This window comes from Talpa occidentalis, unplaced genomic scaffold (assembly GCF_014898055.3).
Source record: "Talpa occidentalis isolate TD23 unplaced genomic scaffold, MPIMG_talOcc4v2.1 talOcc4.4, whole genome shotgun sequence".
In the NCBI taxonomy this organism is placed as follows: Eukaryota; Metazoa; Chordata; class Mammalia; order Eulipotyphla; family Talpidae; genus Talpa; species Talpa occidentalis.
In genome coordinates, this window is record NW_023604295.1 from 26,694,475 (window position 1) to 26,713,020 (window position 18,546).

At 38.9% G+C, this 18,546-nt stretch overlaps 1 protein-coding gene across 3 annotated transcripts in view; it reads right to left on the bottom strand.

Annotated features, from left to right (window-relative positions):
* ZMAT3 (zinc finger matrin-type 3) overlaps window positions 1-18,546 on the bottom strand; it is a 304,442-nt gene that overhangs the window by 4,019 nt on the left and 281,877 nt on the right. For all 3 annotated transcript variants that reach the window (XM_037525131.2, XM_037525127.2, XM_037525132.2), the window contains one exon: window positions 3,246-3,365. In XM_037525131.2, the coding sequence (XP_037381028.1) occupies window positions 3,246-3,365 (120 nt within the window). The remainder of the gene's footprint in view (window positions 1-3,245; window positions 3,366-18,546) is intronic.

Below are 18,546 nucleotides of genomic sequence, written 5' to 3' on the forward strand. Positions count from 1 at the left end.
GAATTACAAAAGTACGGAGCTGACTCCCTCCAACTCCTCCTAGTTCCTACTCAGAGTTGAAAAATAACCAAGGTTATGGCAAGACCACAAACACTCAGTTTAATAAGGAAAGGAAGTAATTCATCCCAGGAAAACAAAAAGGAAGACAGAAAGGCTAGGAGACACTTAATATCATGGTTTTGGAAGACAATCACTATGTACCAAATTAGTGAATGGCTCATTGCTATTGCCATTGAGGAAATTGTTGAAAAGAAGTTTAAAACCATAGCACAGAAGATTTAGGTCAGTACAGGCAAGGTCTACAATCATATTAGCAGAAAGAGTAAAGTCCACCCACAATTCATCAACAAGCATTATGGGATCTGCAGATGAGGCTTGAGACCTAATCCAGGAGGTTATACAAACATACTTTCAAAAATGAGCCCCTTCCCTCAAAGAGTCTACAAATTAGTTACAAATATAATACAATTAGGGGAGAATGAACAGCAGATCCAGACAACTGCATTCAGGTAGGAAAATGAGTTAAGGGAAACCTAATATGTACCTGGAAGACAGTCAACACTCAGTAAGATTGTTGGGTTAACAAAGAAAAGAAAAAAAAAGACAAACTAGATTTTGGCTAGAGGAGAATAATATACACAGTGAAGAGTCCAGAAAGCATGTCATATCAGGACGTGCTGAAGAAAACAGCACTGTTTCAACTGTGAAGGAAAGATTTTTCTGGGGACAGGATCTGTCTTCAAAAATCACAAAGTGTTGTGCTGTGAAAGAAGGTGTGGGCTGTTTGCCCAGGGATGTGGAATCAGCAAAAACAACCCCTCACAGGGAGAACAGCCTTCAGGAATTAGTATGACAACTCCTCCCCTGTAGATCTCCGCGGGTATTTTCCTATCTCTTATTCTGTTTTTAACATATCCTGTCTACCCCACATATTCACAGGAAGAGAACACCAGCTGGTACTAAACTGACATTCAGAAAAGTAAAATTATACCATGGGGGTTAGGAGTAAAGATCTAAGGTCACAAACAATTCTTGTTCCACCACTTTAAAACATGGGTAATGCCAGGGACACGTCATTTAGCTTTCCTGATCTTCAAATATGCTATTAAATGAGACCAATGCTGGCAGTCCAGGAATTATACCTTTAGTAATATTGCTAAGGTTTAATAATACCTCTAAGTTGTTCCCAGAACTAACTGAAGGAAGTCAGGACCCAAGACTAAAATGAGGCAAGGCCAGCACATGTTATGGGCACAAAATTTAAGGGAGCATCAAAAAACTCAGCAATCAGGACTGTTTTTTTAATATATTTTTTAAAGATTTATTTATTTATACAAGAACCAGGGTACAGGCAAGATGCGCAGGAGGGTGAGAGGATTCACCAGAGCCAGAGCGGGGAACAGAACAGGCAGACTGACGAAATACACTGCTGAGGGGAGCAGCAGGCGAGACAGGAGACGTCTGCAGCACCATGTGGGATTCTCGCCAGCTGGCCAGGATCAAATCTGCGCTGCAAAGGCTGCGGACAGCTTCACAGTGTGGCACTTAACCGCCTGCGCCACCAGGAAGGCCCAGCAATCAGGTTGTTTTGTTTGTTTGTTTGTTTGTCTTTTTTTTTTTTTTTTTTTTTTAAACTGTTTTTATTTTATTTATTTATTTATTTATTTGTTTGTTTGTTTTGTTTATACATGCACTGGGTACAGTCAGAAGCGCGGGAGGGTGAGAGAATTCACCAGAGCCAGAGCGGGGAGCAGAGCAGGCAGAAGGACCGAAGTACACTGCTGAGGGGAGCAGCGGGCGGCAGGAGAGGTCTGCGCGCCATGTGGGACCCTCCTCCGGTGGCCGGGGAGCAGCCGGGGATCGAACCGGCGCCGCAGAGGCCGCGGGCAGCTTCGCAACCGAGCGCTCAACCGCTGCGCCACCGGGGAGGCCCTGTTTGTCTTTTTATACAAGCACTGGGTACAGTCAGAAGCAGGGGAGGGTGAGAGAATTCACCAGAGCCAGAGTGGAGAGCAGAACTGGCAGACTGAAGAAGTACACTGCTGAGGGGAGTAGCGGGCAGCAGGAGAGGTCTGTGCGCCATGTGGGACCCTCTCCAGTGGCCGGAGATCAAACCGAAGCCACAGAGGCTGCGGGCAGCTTCGCAACCCAGCGCTCAACTGCTGCACCACCAGGGAGGCCCTGATCAGGATTTTTAATAAAATTATTTTAATGGAATTATTTTTTACAAGTCAAACATAATGCAAAAAGAATGATGAATATTGAATACATTTTTTAAAAAGACAGGATCAGTGACAGTGCTATACCAAACTATATCACCACTGAAGGTTAAAGGAAAGTCAGCAGTAAGTATCCTGTCTTTATGTTTTTGACATTTTGCTTACCCTTGATTTTTTCACATTAATTTTGAATATTTTAAATATTACATTAAAATATTTTGTCTTGATTACTTAATTTTTGACACTCTCTTAAATTTTGTGCTCAAGTTGAGTGCATCTTTCTTCTCAAAATAGTTCCTGTCGTGAATGAAATAATACATGAAGAGGATTTAGCATACTGTCTGGTATAAGTACTCAATTGTAGTTATTATTATTTATCACCATTGCATTGTTCTATGGACAAATACTAGTAAAAAGGCAGATTAAGACCTAGAATTTATATTTCAGGGGCTATTAAAGTGCAGGAATGTCTTGCTTAAAACACCCACACTACATTCCAAAGAGTAAAAGGAACTTGTGCTTTCAAGCGCACATCATAAACAGAAGTTTTCCAGAGAGACCCTACCCAGGTTTTCTGCACAGAGGGAAGAAAAAGACAATCTCAAGAATCTGACCTTGCTAGAAAGCAGAATATAGGTGGGATTAAGTGCAATAAAGGTATAAATGTTTAAAAATGGGATTGACTGCAATGAAGATATAAAGACTTAAAAATCTCTTTCCATTCAGGGCTTAGCCTAGACATTTATGGTCATTTAACCCAGAATTTTGAGAAATACATAGAGAAAGGCTCATAAAACAATATTTGCTTTGTCATTTCATGTATCACAACCAAAGCTAGTAAGAAATCTCAAGGTTCATAGATTTTTGGCATGCATTAAATCCAGCACTGCAGTTCAAGGAGCTAAATGCATAGAGTAGGACCTTTCAGGAGTATTTGTCAACTGTAACTTGATGAGCACATGAAGGACAAATTTCATCCATGAGCTTATAGGCAGAGGACAGCTTCCTCCCTGACAAGAGTCTCACCTGTGGAGGGACTGAAACAGCTGGAGTGGCCACAGTTTCCACAACATTGCTCATTCTGGCAGGAGGAGGACAGCTGTTAGCTGCATAGTAATTTCGGAGTTTCTTACCATGATTTTTACCCTAGAAGTGAAATGAAGTGAATAATCATCATGAGGAGCATTTGTCAAATCAAGTTAATGTAGTCACTGAAAAAAAAATTTTTAAAGAAAGAAAAAAAAAAAACAAGCAATACCAACTACATTTTATTTTTTCAGATATCTGCAACACTGGTACAAACAGACCACTAATTAGGTTTGATTACTAGACCTTAAAGTCAGAGTGTACTCTAGTTTTAACAGAATGATTACATTTATCTGGAACTGATAAGGGAACAATGCCAAAAAAATTAATTTCCTCTATATTTCTAGAAAGCTACCACAGTTTTCAATGACCTATGCCCTCCCTTAATTTGTTGCCATTCATTCTCAATATGAATTTCATGACACAGTGATGTAATCTACCTTAAAATCAGTAATGTTATCAGTTATTTTTACAAAAATAGCACTTAGTATCTTTACTTACAAAGTACTCTCATGTGCACTAGCTCATTTACTGCTCACAAAACTTCTATAAGAGGAGCTTGCTATTATCTACATGAGCCAGCTGAGGAACTGCAATCCAGACAGTGTGAAGGCCTCACTCCCAACACCTTCAGCAACGCTGAAAATGGAGCCAGAGTTTGAGGCAAGCCTTCTGCACTTTAAGCAAGGAAATTTTTCACCACAACATGATGGCTTCAGGATGCACAATAAATCTCTACTAGAATGGTTTTGCCTCTCATTGTGTCTCATTTAAGTTATTCGCAGAATTAAATTCCTTGAACTGATCCAGGCTGGTGGGAAGGGTCAGTGATCTAAAAGCGTTCTAAAACATTATTCTTTAAACTTCAATGTAAAGCTCAACCCTGTAGGCAAATATTTACTCGCCATCTATTAGATGCTAAAGCCTAGAAGCAAACCAGAGCAACAGCACACTCCACAGGAGACAGATACTTATGCAGTTAATGAGCTAAGTTTCACCCTCTGGCCACTGGAAAGCTGTAAAAATGTGATTAGCATGATCACAGTGACCTCCAGAGGATGCGACCCAGTGGGCACATCTGTACCTTCACTGCAAACACTCTAAGCAGCATGGCACAACTGCTACTGCCCTCTTCCACTGTGTTCTATGACTCCCTTCCCCCTCTACCTCTCATTCTCTAAACACCGCAGTGTCCAAAGCTCTACCTTCGAGAGTCTTCTCTTCTCTTCACCTTTACAGAAACTCCAGATGATTTTACCCAGTCTTACTGCTTTAAGATATAATCAATACGTTAGCAACTTCCCAATTATCTGTTTCCATCCCTGCTATAGACTGAATGTGTCCCCTCAAAATTCATATACTGAAATCTAATGCCATTATGTTTACATTTGGAGGAACCTTTAGGAGGTAATTCAGTCATGAGAAACAAAAAGTGGAGCCTAACCTGTCTCTCATAAGAAGGCAGAGATTTCCCTTCCCTCTTTCTGCCATGTGAGTATACAAGGAGAAGTAGGCCACCTGCAATTTGGAAGAGGTCATAAACATTAACATAGAGATTGAGAGTGTAGCATGTCCATGCAGGAGTAAATCAGCAAAGTAAGGGGCCAACATGCTTTGCATCTCCCACAAGAAATAATGTTATTTACCACTCCAGTGGAATTGAGGGAGGAGGCTGTCCAGAGGCTATGTGGGGGGTATCAGCCTTGGATTCAGGGAAGCGCTCATGGGCTTCACCATGAACTTAGGCTTCCCCTCCAAGCTGCCTTCTCTTTTATTGTTTTGTTATCAAATAAACCCTATTTGTTGCTAGAATTACTCATTCCTTTGCTTGAGGTCAACATAGTTAGTGTTCTGTACAGTAATCCAGAAATCAACTTTGACCACTCTGAGGTTGGCAAAAAAATAGCTGTTTGTGCCCAAGGAGTCAAGTGATTTGTTGCTTTCCCTCCTGCCATGAAGGGAACTTTTCTCCAGTATCTGAGATCCCCAAAATTTGGAGTTGATCTCTTCGGGGCTGATATGGCAATCTGCTGTTGGTAAGGCCTTGTGCATCTAGTGGTATCTAATGTGCACACAGTCAGCCCTTTGAGGATTTGGGTTATCCTGGTGGATCTGTGTTAGCTTTGGGCAGAATCCTGAATTAAAGTGGCTCAAAATAGAGCAGTCCTGGTCTTCTATCTGACTTATGAGGGACAGATTCTCCACCAAAAATTATGTCATTTACCTGTACAAGTGAAAACTATTAAAACCCACTGGTTCCAAGACAAGGCTATCTGAAATTATCCTGGTTTTGCAGTCTGATTCTTCGGGAGACCGGCTATTTTGTTAAAGGTAGAACATTTGTTTATGAGTGCTCAGACTGACACTGTTGTAAGAAACTTGAGTTTTGGTCTTTAATCTAATTCCCTTCTGGAAAACAGTGGTTGCCTATAAAATATCAGGCCATTCTGGGAACTGCTGGTAATAATAATAAGAGAAATGAGATCATGGCTAAGTGTCCTCAAAATGTTACTCCCTGCCGATTTAATGGTTCAGTATCAAGGTCTTGCCACATGTGCATTTATAACTAAGTGGACTGAATTAAATAAAAGTAATTTAGAACTCCAACGACCATTATAGGGAATCTTTGAACTCCTCAAATTTGCTTTTCTCTTAGTACTGAATTGGACAGCAATGGTTCTGAAATTGCTAAAACAAATGAAAAGTCTATTCTGATAAATATGTGGAGGCTTCCAAACATTAAAGTTTTAAATTGCTATTTTTGAAAATATGATCTTAAAATTGACTGATGCTTCTCTCTTACCTCCTCTACCTTCTTTGAGCCAGGGCTTATGACCACAGCTACATGCTCAGTCCTCACCATGGGTCCACCTTCCTTTCTTCCTTTGTACCTTTTCCCTTGTCTCTGGCCATGTGGCAACAGCGACTTGTGCTCAAGCCCTGCACCCACCATCATCCTTTGACCTCCCTTTCTGACCATGTAGACCCTTCCAAACCTCAGCTTCAGTCTTTGTCTTCTGCTGACTGAACCTTTTATCCTCTAACTCATTACAGTCTACCTCCCCTTTTTTTAATCATTGAGGTAACATTGGTTTACATCATTGTTTGTGTTTTAGACAACCTGCCTTTTAAATTTAAGCCTTCTGAGGATCCAGGAAAACCTCAGATCTCTTAAGTTCCTGGACTTAGGTCAAATTGCAGGCCATAGTTAAGAGCTTCCTTAAGTAACTGGTCACCCTCACAGACTTGCTAAAGAATTCAATATCATAATGCAGACTTACCAACCTTGTTTTTCTGACCTGTGTCAATTAATTCACATGCCTGCTGGTAAAAGTCAAGTCAAACACTGTAGGAAATTTGCCAAATGGGGAAATCCTGGAAAGGATTTAGATAACACCCTAACTTTTGGCAAGAGTTCAAGCCATTTCCATGGCCTCTCTTAAACCTATTGACTGGAATAAATGTAAGCTTACACACAAAAGCTTGATAAATTTGTGATTATTAAAATTGGCTTCAAATCACTTTCAAAGAAAACTCAAGTTTACCCTTTAATGCTAAATTGACAAGGGCAGCCTTCACTTCTATATATTCATTAGCTGAATCAGTCCAATACTAAATCTTCAAGACCTTCCTCTTTTAGTTAAAGAAAGAGTAGAATCGGAGACTATACCTACTTCATAATAGCTAATGTAACAAATCAGTTCACTTGTACCTGTGACAAGTCACCTAAAAGAAAGAATAGAAAATCATTTATCACCAAATTACCACAATTGTTAGTCTTATATGGAACCAAAACTTTCTAGTTTTTGCAATAATACAAGAAAACAAGATATTGCATTACTATAAGAAAGCCAAGATATGTGCAGTCTTTCAATCAGACTTTGCCACTTTCTTCTAATTTCCACTATGGGACTTCTAGGAACTACAAGGGTTTTTCCTAATCCTCCTCCTTAATTGGCAGTTGATCTGGAATGAATCTCTGCGTCCTTACTGACATTGGAGCCATTAACTTCATAGCTATAAACAGCTCAGACAATTCAAACAGTGGAGAATTCTAAAATAAAAACTTTCTATTTCTGAATCTATTCCCCAGCCCTTTGTTCAGGCCCCTTGAGAAATACCCATCCTTTCTCCTGGGCCCCTCAGCCCCTATTTATTGGGTCAAGACTACTTAGCAAAATAACAAGCTAGATCTCTTTCCCTTAAAGGTGTAAATAATTCTAGAGGTTGACAGTAAAAAAAAAAAAAAAAAAAGAAAAGAAAATAGGGCAACTAAGAGAGTTAAATGAACCCTTAACATCTTTTATTTGCCCTATGTATGATGCTACTAAAGTTGATTATAGAGACACTGATCTGTTGTCCCAATTGAATCTGATACCACTGTCTTTCTAGGAAAATTCTCCTACTGATGTTGGTAAAATTCATAGTGTATCTCCCAGCAAGACTCAAACAGATCCCTCCAATCCTCTCCCCAGAATTAATCAATACCCAGTAAGAGGCATTCATGACTTTAAAGGGGAGTAATATATATACAGTATCATAAACCAGTGTTACCTCAATGAAAAGAAAGAGAAGTACAGAGAGGGAGAGGGGCAGGGAAAGGTTGGGGGGGGGGGAGAAAGAAGGAAGGAAGGGAAAGGAAAGAGGGAGTAAAAAGGAAGGAAGGAAGGAAATGAGGGAGGGAGGGAAGGAGAGAGAAAGTTAAATAAACCAAGCTCCCTTGGACATCTCAATTATCAGATTCCCTTCTCCCTTTTTATATATACACCCAAAGCACTGGAACCACCATTGAACTATAAGGTATTACAGTCAACAACTGGACCCTCCAGCATACCAAGGTAGCCTCCATGCCTTAGAGCAATTGCTGTCAAGCTCTTGTGGTTAAGACCACTGAAGAAATCACTGTGAATGCCCTCTTAGCCATTTTTGTACCTCATGCAATAGAAGTCCTCAATTATCATTCGACATTTCAGTCAGCTGCCTTAAGCCCCATGGAAAAGCTTTGCTGACTGCTACCCATATAACTCTTTTCACATTATAATAAAGTTAGCCAGCAACACTCTTCCTGCTGATGCCAAGGAAGTTCCTAGTAACTGCCTGACAGCACCTCCTGAACTTCTGTGAAGATCTACAGAAATCTCCTTTGGGTAATGCTGACATCTCATGGTTCACTGATGGTTCATAATTGAAAGGTAAAATAGGGTAAAAATTGTACTGAATATGCAACATCAGCACACTTTGATTATAACTAAACAACACCTTTTCTTTGGGCTGCTACAGCCCAACAAGCCAAATTATCTGTGCTCACAAAGACCTGTACCCTGACCTAAGGACAAAATTGGCACATTTGCACTGACAGTAGATATGCTTTCAGAGAGCTCATGATTTTGGAATGTTGTGAACGCAATATAGCTTCCTTACTTCCTGCAAAGACAAACTTAAAAATGAATGCTGGTTCAAGAATTCTTCAAAAATTATACTTCCACTTGCTTCCTAAGCCATTATTAAAGTTCCAAAACATACTAGAGCTGATGCTTTAGTAACTAAAGGAAATCATTTTGTTTATATTTCTGCAGCGACACTGCTCTAATGGAACCAACAGCAGCCATCCTCTGTCATGGTCCAAAGAGACCTTTTTCCAATCGACAACCTAGAAGAACAAGCAAGGGAAGCCGAACAACTGACCCCAGAAAGAGAAAATCAGCTCTGGGAATTAAATAATTGTTGGTATGACAATAAGTGGGACCAAATAACAACCCAGTCCTACCAAAGATGCTAAAATTTCCATTCCTAATCACTGTATCTGCATTAAACTATTGGCCTACCAATGAAATTGTAATAGTCATGAATCAATATTGGCGGAGAAATAATAAGGCCCCAACAAGTACTTTCTTACCTCACCTGTCCAAAAATCAATCAAACGCTGTCTGCTTGCATGGGGGAAAAGTAAACATTAATATACAGAAAACCCAATTTAAATGAGGTCAGGAGGCGAGAAAGGGAGTACATACACATGTGTATATCAACAAAACAAACTACAGGACCCAACATGCCTTGCATCTCCCATGGGAGATGCCTCCTAGGTTGGAACTGAAGGAAAGGACCTCCAGAGTTTATATAGGGGCTTCTTAGCCTTGGATTCAGGGGACTGCATGTGGGCCTCACCATGAATGCACTCTCCAATCTGCCCTCTGTTGTATTGTTTCCAAATAAACCCTATTTGTTACTGGAAAAACAGACTGCTTTCCTTTGCTGTCAACAGGACCTTCACCATCAACCAACCATGCTGGCCCCCGACCTCAGACTTCCAGCCTCCTGAACTGTGAGAAATGAATGCATGTTCTTTACTCACCCAGTACATGGCATTTTGTTTTGTGGCTCCAATGGATTAGGACAATCCCTACCTTCAGAACCATATATCCAATTGCCTTCTTGCCATCTACACTTTGCAGTCTAAAGAAACATATCCAATTTAAAACATCTAAAACATAACTTCTGATTACTCCCCCACAGAACTTTCTCATCATTGCCATCACAACGAGTTATCTACATGTCAATAAGATACTACTCTTCACCTAGTTGCTCAAAAAAAAAGCCAAGGGGTCCTCTTTTTTTTTTTCATTTCATCTTAAAACCAATGCATCTAATCTATCAGCAAACCCTGTCAGTCTACCTCTAAAATATATCCTAAGCCATTCTACTTCTTTCCATGGATACGACAAATACCATAGTAATTCAAGCTATTGATATTTTTCATTGGAGTACACAAAGCTCCTACCTGGTCTCTCCTCTCATGCTTGTCCTCCTATAATTCTCCTATCAGACAGAGTGATAATTTTACACATAAATCAGATCATGCCATTCTCTCACTTAATAACTCCCAGTGGGTTCCTACTATACTTGAAATCAACACATCTTACCTATACGGCCCTGGATGATCGAGCCAGGTCTACCTCTGGGGTTTTATTTTATATAGTACCTCTGTTCCCTACTCATTATGCTCCTGCTCCTGCCTCACTGCCCTTTTTTTCTGTTCCTTCAATCTGTCAAGCTTATTCTAGCTGCAGGCCTTTGTACGTGCTATTTATTCTGCCTAGAATGTTCTTTCAGATCTCTGCATGACTGACTCCTTCTATTTTTCAGGTCTCAACTCAAACAGTATCTCACTAAAGCTGAAGAGTCACACCCATCCCCTCATACTTCCCCCACACATTCACCAGCACATTACCACAGCATCTGATTTTATTTGATCTTAGTACACCTTATCACTACCTAAAATAATGTTGTTGTTTTTTTTAACTTGCTGCTTCTCTTGTATAACCTCTGGAATGTAGACTCCTTAAAAATAAGAACTTTGTTTGCCTTGTTTACTGTTCTATCCCCAATGTCTAGAATAGTTTCTACCACATAAAAGGCAATCAATAAATATTTGTGGGATAAATGAATTGAGCTTCATAACAGAGATAATAAACAAACTGTGAAGAAAGCACTGAAAGCAAATTCTTACTCCTGCCTGAATGTGTCAGGGAACACTTCTCTGAAAAGAAGCACATGACTCATTTTTTTGTCATGAGCAAAAGTTTACCAGGCAGGTAAGGAATGAGAAGAAAGAAAACTGTGAATGAGGAAGGGAGCTGAGTAAAGCTCCAGCCTGCTGTGCTGAAGAGCCAAATGAGAGATAGTCTTTGGTATCCTTAGGAGATGAAGTAGGAGTTGAGATAAACAAGGGGTTATCCTTTACATTTCTGTCCACAGTACAATATTTGGACTTAAGAAACATCCACAAGCTTCCCAGGGATTTTAAACAAAGCGGTAACATGATTAGGTTGCATTTTACAAAGATCATCCTGGGATCAATTAATCGACCAAGGCTGGAAGCTGGGAATATGAAGAAGAGAACCAAAGACAGTGGCCTAGAACATGATAATACAGGCTGTAGTAGAAAATGAGGATCCAGATAATGAGACTGCGAATGCCTGTCCTATGAAGTAAGAGGAAAACCAGACAAGGCTGGTGTCAAGACCAAGGTGTTTCAAAAGAAGAGTCTAGTTAGATACATTATAACCCAGGAACTCACTTCTAGGTTTTACCAGACAGAACCACACAAAGAAGAAGATACCTATAAGAATGTCCCAGAAGGACACTTTGTAACAGAAAAGTAGAAACAACTTAAGATAATGGATAAATTGTAGTCTGCATACAATTGAACACTAATGAGAATATTTATAAAAATAAACAATCTGGGGTCTGTGTGGCCACATGAGTGATTCTCATAACAAAATATTGAATAAAAAGAACATGTTGCAAAAGAAGATATGTACCAATAATCTTTTTAATGTGGTTTAAAACATGAGAAGCCACTACAACTTACATACGAAAACCCATACGTAGGAAGAAGTGTGAGAACAAAAAAAAAGTCTGAACAACAAATATTCAATTCAGTATAGTGGCTACACTTGGGAACACATGAAGGAATTTAATTCAATTGAATTGATAATTTTCACTCTTTAAACTAGATGATAGACAAGTTCATGAACTAATTCTGCGTGTCTTATTTTTATGTCTGAAGGATTTCATAGTTCTTTAAAAGAAGTAATAACCCCCACACCCCAAAGGAGTGGGTCACCAGGTCAAACGCAGTTGTGGGGGTGAATAAAATCAGGACAGAGAAATAATTTGGATTTGAAAAGCTAGAGTTCCAGAGTAGCCTTGGTAAGAACCATTCCAGTAGAGTAATGCAGAATAAAAGGCCATAGGGAGTAGGGAACAATGAGAGATGAGAGCACAGACACCACTTAGAAGAGTTTTGCTATGGCAGGGAACAGAGAAATGGGGTATAGTTAGAGGGGAAAAGGAGTCAATAGAAAATTTTTTTAAAAGATAAGTTTTACTTAGGTCTGCTTACATAACAGGAAGAAGTAAGTAAAAAGGAACAGATGATGCAGGAGCTAAATGGCTGTGGGTCCACAGTCCATGAAAAGGCATAAGACGATGAGGTATAAAACCTACAAAAGGGTAACCTTTAGACTGCATCAAGTATTTTATCTCGAAAACCTTGTCCACAGCAGTATTCTTGATGCTTGAATGCTACAATGCTATATTCTTAATGCCTGAATACTATAATGGTGACTAATAACTTTTGAGCACTTATGTGACAGGTAAAGTTCTAAACACTTTATAAACATCCTCATGAAATCTCTACCAAATAGTTATATTATAATGCCCATTTTACTTGTGAAGAATTAAATTCAGAGAGTTAAAATCTTGCCCCAAAGCTTCCAGACAGCTTGACAGCAGTTGCCTATGGATCCTCCCCCAAACAATACAGAACAATAAGAAAAAACAAATAAAACTACACAAAACCATACCCTCCACATAACTGTAAGTAACAGAGTGCCCAGACTTCAAAACTGCACATAAAAAAGAAAAACATCAAATCTCAGCGAGCCATCACTCATGCTCCAGTGTAACCAAAATTGTAGGAAAGAAAGGAGGAGGTAGCAACAGGCCTAAAATTGCTTTAAAACTATCACCAGGACAAAAAGTAAGTTCATCATAAGTTAGTAGATTCTAAAGCATGAACTGGGGGATCAGAGCTCTGACTGCTGGAAAGGGCCTAAGTGTTAACATGATCTAGCTTTCAAAGTTACTTCTGGAGGAGAAAAAGGCAAAAAGGAAGGGAAAGCTATCCTTGGACAACTGGGAGGTGAAGAGGGAAAGCATCAAATAAAATTTATCATTCTGCAAGAAAAAAAAGAACAGGACAAAAGTCCTAGGATATACAAACCCTCCCCTGACCACCACCACCAATAACAAAATTATCAAAGAAATAGACTTTGCCAGTTATAGAAGAGGTTGTTACTGAATTAAAAATCTCATAAACCACCAAAATCAGCCAAAGAAACAGACAAAATCAAATCAAGTATATGAAACATTACTAGCAAAAAACATATCTCAGCATCTTTGTTTTTCCCCAAATTCCCCACCCCCAAAAAAATAAAACATAAGAAAAGTATTAAAACAATATTCCAAATTCATTTTAAAATATTCAAACAAGATTGCAGGCATAGGGGCCTCTCTGGTGCTGCAGGGATTAAGGACAGCACTGTTGAGTTGTCGCCAGCCACTGCAGCACTAGTTCACTAGTCTGATCCCCTGAGTTTGAACCCCGCTGGCCAGGGAGCAACCCATAAAGTGTAGCAGACCTCTCCTGACTCACCGGCTGCTCCCCTCAGCAGTGGATTTCAGTAGATCTGCCTGTTTTGCTCCCCACTCTGTCTTTGGTTAATCCTCTCACCACCCTCTCCCCCGCACCTCTGGCTTACACCCCAGGTCTTGTATGCATGCGTGAATAAAAATAAAATCTTTTTTTTAAAAAAAGATTATAGGCATATAAATGTACAAATGTACAATGTACAATTATAGGCATTCTAAATGTACAATGAAAAGTGGGCAAAACATACTGAGAAATTACAAGAAATTATAAGAAATTACAAAATTAAAGAGAATCGTGTAAAAAAAAATTCAGAGAAAATACAGGTGCCAAAGAGAAGAGATGCAAATGAAAACAGAGCACTGAGGAAAGAAATCAAGAAAATTAAAATGATATAAAGAAAAAAAAATTTAAGGAGTCAGGGCCTCCCCGGTGGTGCAGTGGTTGAGCGCTGGGTTGCGAAGCTGCCCGCAGCCTCTGCAGTGCGGGTTCGATCCCCAGCTGCCGGTTCGATCCCCAGCCGCCGGGAGAGGGTCCCACATGGCGCGCAGACCTCTCCTGCTGCCCGCTGCTCCCCTCAGCAGTGTACTTCTGTCCTTCTGCCTGTGCTGCTCCCCGCTCTGGGTCTGGTGAATTCTTTCACCCTCCTGTGCTTCTGACTGTACCCAGTGCTTGTATAAATAAATAAATAAATCTTTAAAAAAAAAATTAAGGCGTCAGAGAGGAAGCAATAGAAATGGAAGACAAGTCAAGAAATTATTTATGTAAAACTCGAATCCCTGAAGAAGAAAAAACAAAACAACTAAATTTAACTAACATTTCAACCTATAACCCAAGAAAATTGTTCAAAAGTAAACGAAGATCTGAATCTACATACAGAAAAGACATACCAGGTATCTGAGAAAGTAAATGTGTAACAATGAAATCTGGGGTGTATCTTTTAAGACAAGAGACTTCAAAGCAAAAGAAAAAAATTCTCAAATTTTCCAGTCAAAAAGATCATATAAATTACAAAGGCAAAAGAATTAAAACGTTATCCACAAATTAAAAACAAGGCAATAATGAAGCAGCCTTTTTTAAAAACTTGGTCAAAGTGTGAGCAAAGGATTTTATGTAGTCAAGTACCCCTGTATCAACTATCAAAACTGCAGGAAAACACTGTAAATATAAAGGAGCTTAGAAATCAAATACTCATGAATTTGTCTTAAAGAACAATTAGAACTTCATTCCATCAAGAAGTAACTAGGAGGGCCTCCCCAGTGGCACAGCAGGTTGAGCGCTGCACTATGAAGCTGTCCGCAGCCTCTGCAGTGCGGGTTCAATCCCAACAAGGGGGCGAGAATCCCACATGGCGCGGCCACATGGCGTGGCAGACCTCTCCTGTCTCGCCTGCTGCTCCCCTCAGCAGTGTATTTCTGTCATCTGCCTGTTCTGCTCCCCGCTCTGTCTCTGGTAAATCCTCTCACCCTCCCACGCATCTGGCCTGTACCCCAGCTCTTATATAAAAATAAATATATCTTAAAAAAAAAAAGAAGAAGAAGTAACTGGGAAGGGCCTCCCTGGTAGTGCAAGGGGTTAAAGGTCAGCAATATGAAGCAGTCCACAGCTACTGCAGTATGAGTTCCGTCTCCAGCCAGGGAGGTGACCCACATGGCTCAGCAGACCTCTCCTGTCCCACCCATTGCTTTACTTCCCTCAGCAGTGTATTTCAGTAGATCTTCCTGTTCTGTTCCCCACTCTGTCTCTAGTGAATCCTCTCACCCCCGCACCTCTAACTTACACTCCAGCTCTTGTATGCATAAACTAAACAAATGTAAAAAAAAAGTAACTGGGAAAACTGCAGTAAAATGGCTGATGATTAAGTATTACCATATATAAATATACATATACATATATACAGTTACAGTGCAGACTATATAAAAGGTGGAAGTGAGAGTTAAAGAATAATGTTCAAATATTACACATTATGACTAGTATAAATTATGACATAATAGAAATGATGCAACAAAAATGTGAAGAAAGAGGAAAGCAGAATATGATTTATTCTATTATTTTAGAATCACTGATTCAAAAGAGTTAGGATGCCTTTAAAAACTAACACACCATATTTCACTGGCTAAAAACAATTCAGAAAAATGACTAAGTCATTTCTCTCTGTCTTAATTTGCCACAAGGTTGAAAGTACAAAGGATTCAGGTGGACATGAAATAACAAGAGTGAAATAAAAAAGAAGAGCAGATAGTAAAAGATTAAATAACTAAATAGAAGTAAAATCATTTAAAAATGCATAAAAATAGGAGAACGGGAATGGACTACAAGGAATGGTTATTTGTGAGACTTTCCTGAATATACATTTTCATATAGTTGAAATTAACAATTCATAGACATAGAAAAAAGAATCAATGCCACTTTGAGGAAGACCCAAAATGAAATGCAAGCAGAAATAAGCAAACTTAGCTATAGAAAGAAACAAATACCATAGCCACAATGAAACAGAGTGTAGAAAAAAAAAGTTCACATATTCACAAAATCACACGGTGTATCTGCCATGATACTTATTAAACACAAAAGAAAAAAGTAATTTTACAAAGGAGAACCCTGGCAGGTAGTACCTTTATAACCTATCTAACTTTGAAAAAAAATGGTATTTTGACTAAATATTATAATGCAAAAGACAAAAAGAACAATACACAAATACTATCCTCTGGATAGTAGGTTTGTTTTTCACAGAAATATAGATTATCAATCCCTAACCTACTTTATACGTGTTGAGTGTATGTGTTCATGTGCACATGGGCACATACATGTGCTCTGCACATTTGAAAGCCCAGGTTTCTCACTATCAAAGGAGGAATTAAAGTCTAAGGAAAGACAGAAGGCTAGAATGAGCACTGTCATATTGTACTGAAACTGGGAGTACTGAACTTTTTTCAATATATGTACAAATAAATATAAATTTGCATATATACACATGTATATTACTAGCTCTATCACTGAGAGGGTTCAGAAATAATGACACCCAAGTGTCAAAGCACACAACTTCCATCAGACTTTGGTTTCTAGATACCCTTCTCCAATAGAAGAAACCTGGCTTCTCAAAGAAATGGCTGACGTAAGAAAAATGCAAAAAAAAAAAAACTCTGGACTGTTTCGTAGAGTCAAAGAGTAAAGAAGCAAACAAAAAATTATGGGGACAGGTAAAAGAGACACATGCACCAGCTTAAAGGGACTCATACTTGTCAAATCTGGAACAATTTAAATAGCAAAATAAACAATGACATCAAGATATTATATCCCTAGAATAAAACAGGAATCCATAGTGAAATAAATGATAATGAATGCATGAATGAATGAATGAGTAGATAAATAAATAAAAGGGAAAAATACTTCCTTAAAGTAAAATTTCAACTAATAAATGTAGAGAGAATGATTAAAACAGAAAAATCACCATTTGGCAAGCACCACAGTAACAGTCATTATATGGAAAAACGATCAATGGCCAAGTGCTAAAATCACTGAGTGAAAATATGATGAAAAATAAAATATTCACATTGTCTTAGCTCACCTAGTACTTATTAACACAAGAAGAAAAATAGTAACTTTCAAAGCAGAACATAAGCAGGCACCAGCTTAATCAATGATGAAAAATATTCACGTTATATCCTTCCTGATAAGATGCACTAGGAGGACACATTGCTTCTCTGGTTTTCTTGCCCCCAAAACACACAAACCTGAATTTAATCATGCAAAAAAAAAATCAAACAAACCCCAATTGGGACTCAAAACAACTCTTCAAAATGACAAGTTTATAGAGAGCAAAGAAAAATTAAAAGAAACATAACAACTGCACACAAATTTTCATCCTGAATTAGATCCTGGAAACAAAAAAAGGCATCAATAGACAATTGATGACATGCAGTCTGTAGATTATTATTAGTGGTGTTAAATTCTTGATTTGATAATTATACTAGTTATAAAAATATTAACATATTTTGGGAGAACCTGGATCAGGTACATGCAGGAATTTTTTTTATTATAGTTTAGACATTGAAAGCTTGTTTGTAAGTTAGGGTCGTAAGTTAAAAGTTTTTCAAACTTGAAAGTTAACTGTCTAAAGTCACAAGCAAATGGACTAGTTGGAGAGAAGGGGGTTCCAGGGACCAGGCCAGCATGTTCCACGATACTCTAGGACAAATAAGTACTATCAAGGCTTATCTCAGGGACCAGAAACTGTTCTAGATGTCTTCTACATACTAACTTACAGGTCTTCTTAATATCATCATTATCACAATCTTAATGAGGCACAGAGAAGTTAGGAAATACTTCCAATATCATTTGTCTAGAAAGTAGGAAGACTATAATTTGAATAAGCGTCTGAAACCAAAATCTAAGATTACACATTTTTAACTAATATCCTATAAAACAGATGTCATGAAAATGGAACAATAAGAAATCAAGTGATCCTTTAAAATTAAAGATAACTGCCCAAATTAAAAAATTCAACATAGGGTTAGAATTCAAGAATATCTCTGAAATTAAATAAAGAAATGTTAAAAGAGAAAAAAGACAAGCAAAAAAACCAATCTAGCAATACAAATCCAGGATAGGGTTAATAGGATTGCCATAAAAAGAGACAGAGAAAAATAGAGAATATTATCTATGAAGTAGAATAAAAGAAAATTCCCACAGAGCACAAGTTAAACAGGAGCATTTAAACTGAAAGGATCTGCTATTACTAACCAGGACAAGTGGATAATGATCACAGGTGATGTTGGGAAGTACCATTTCAATAAAAAGTTGGAATGAAAAAACTAAAATGGGCCTCCCCAGTGGCGCAGCAGTTGAGCGCTGGGTTGCGAAGCTGCCCTCTGCCTCTGCAGCCAGTCTGATCCCCGGCTGCTCCCCGGCCACTGGAGGAGGGTCCCACATGGCGCGCAGACCTCTCCTGCCGCCCGCTGCTCCCCTCAGCAGTGTACTTCGGTCCTTCTGCCTGTTCTGCTCTCCACTCTGGCTCTGGTGAATTCTCTC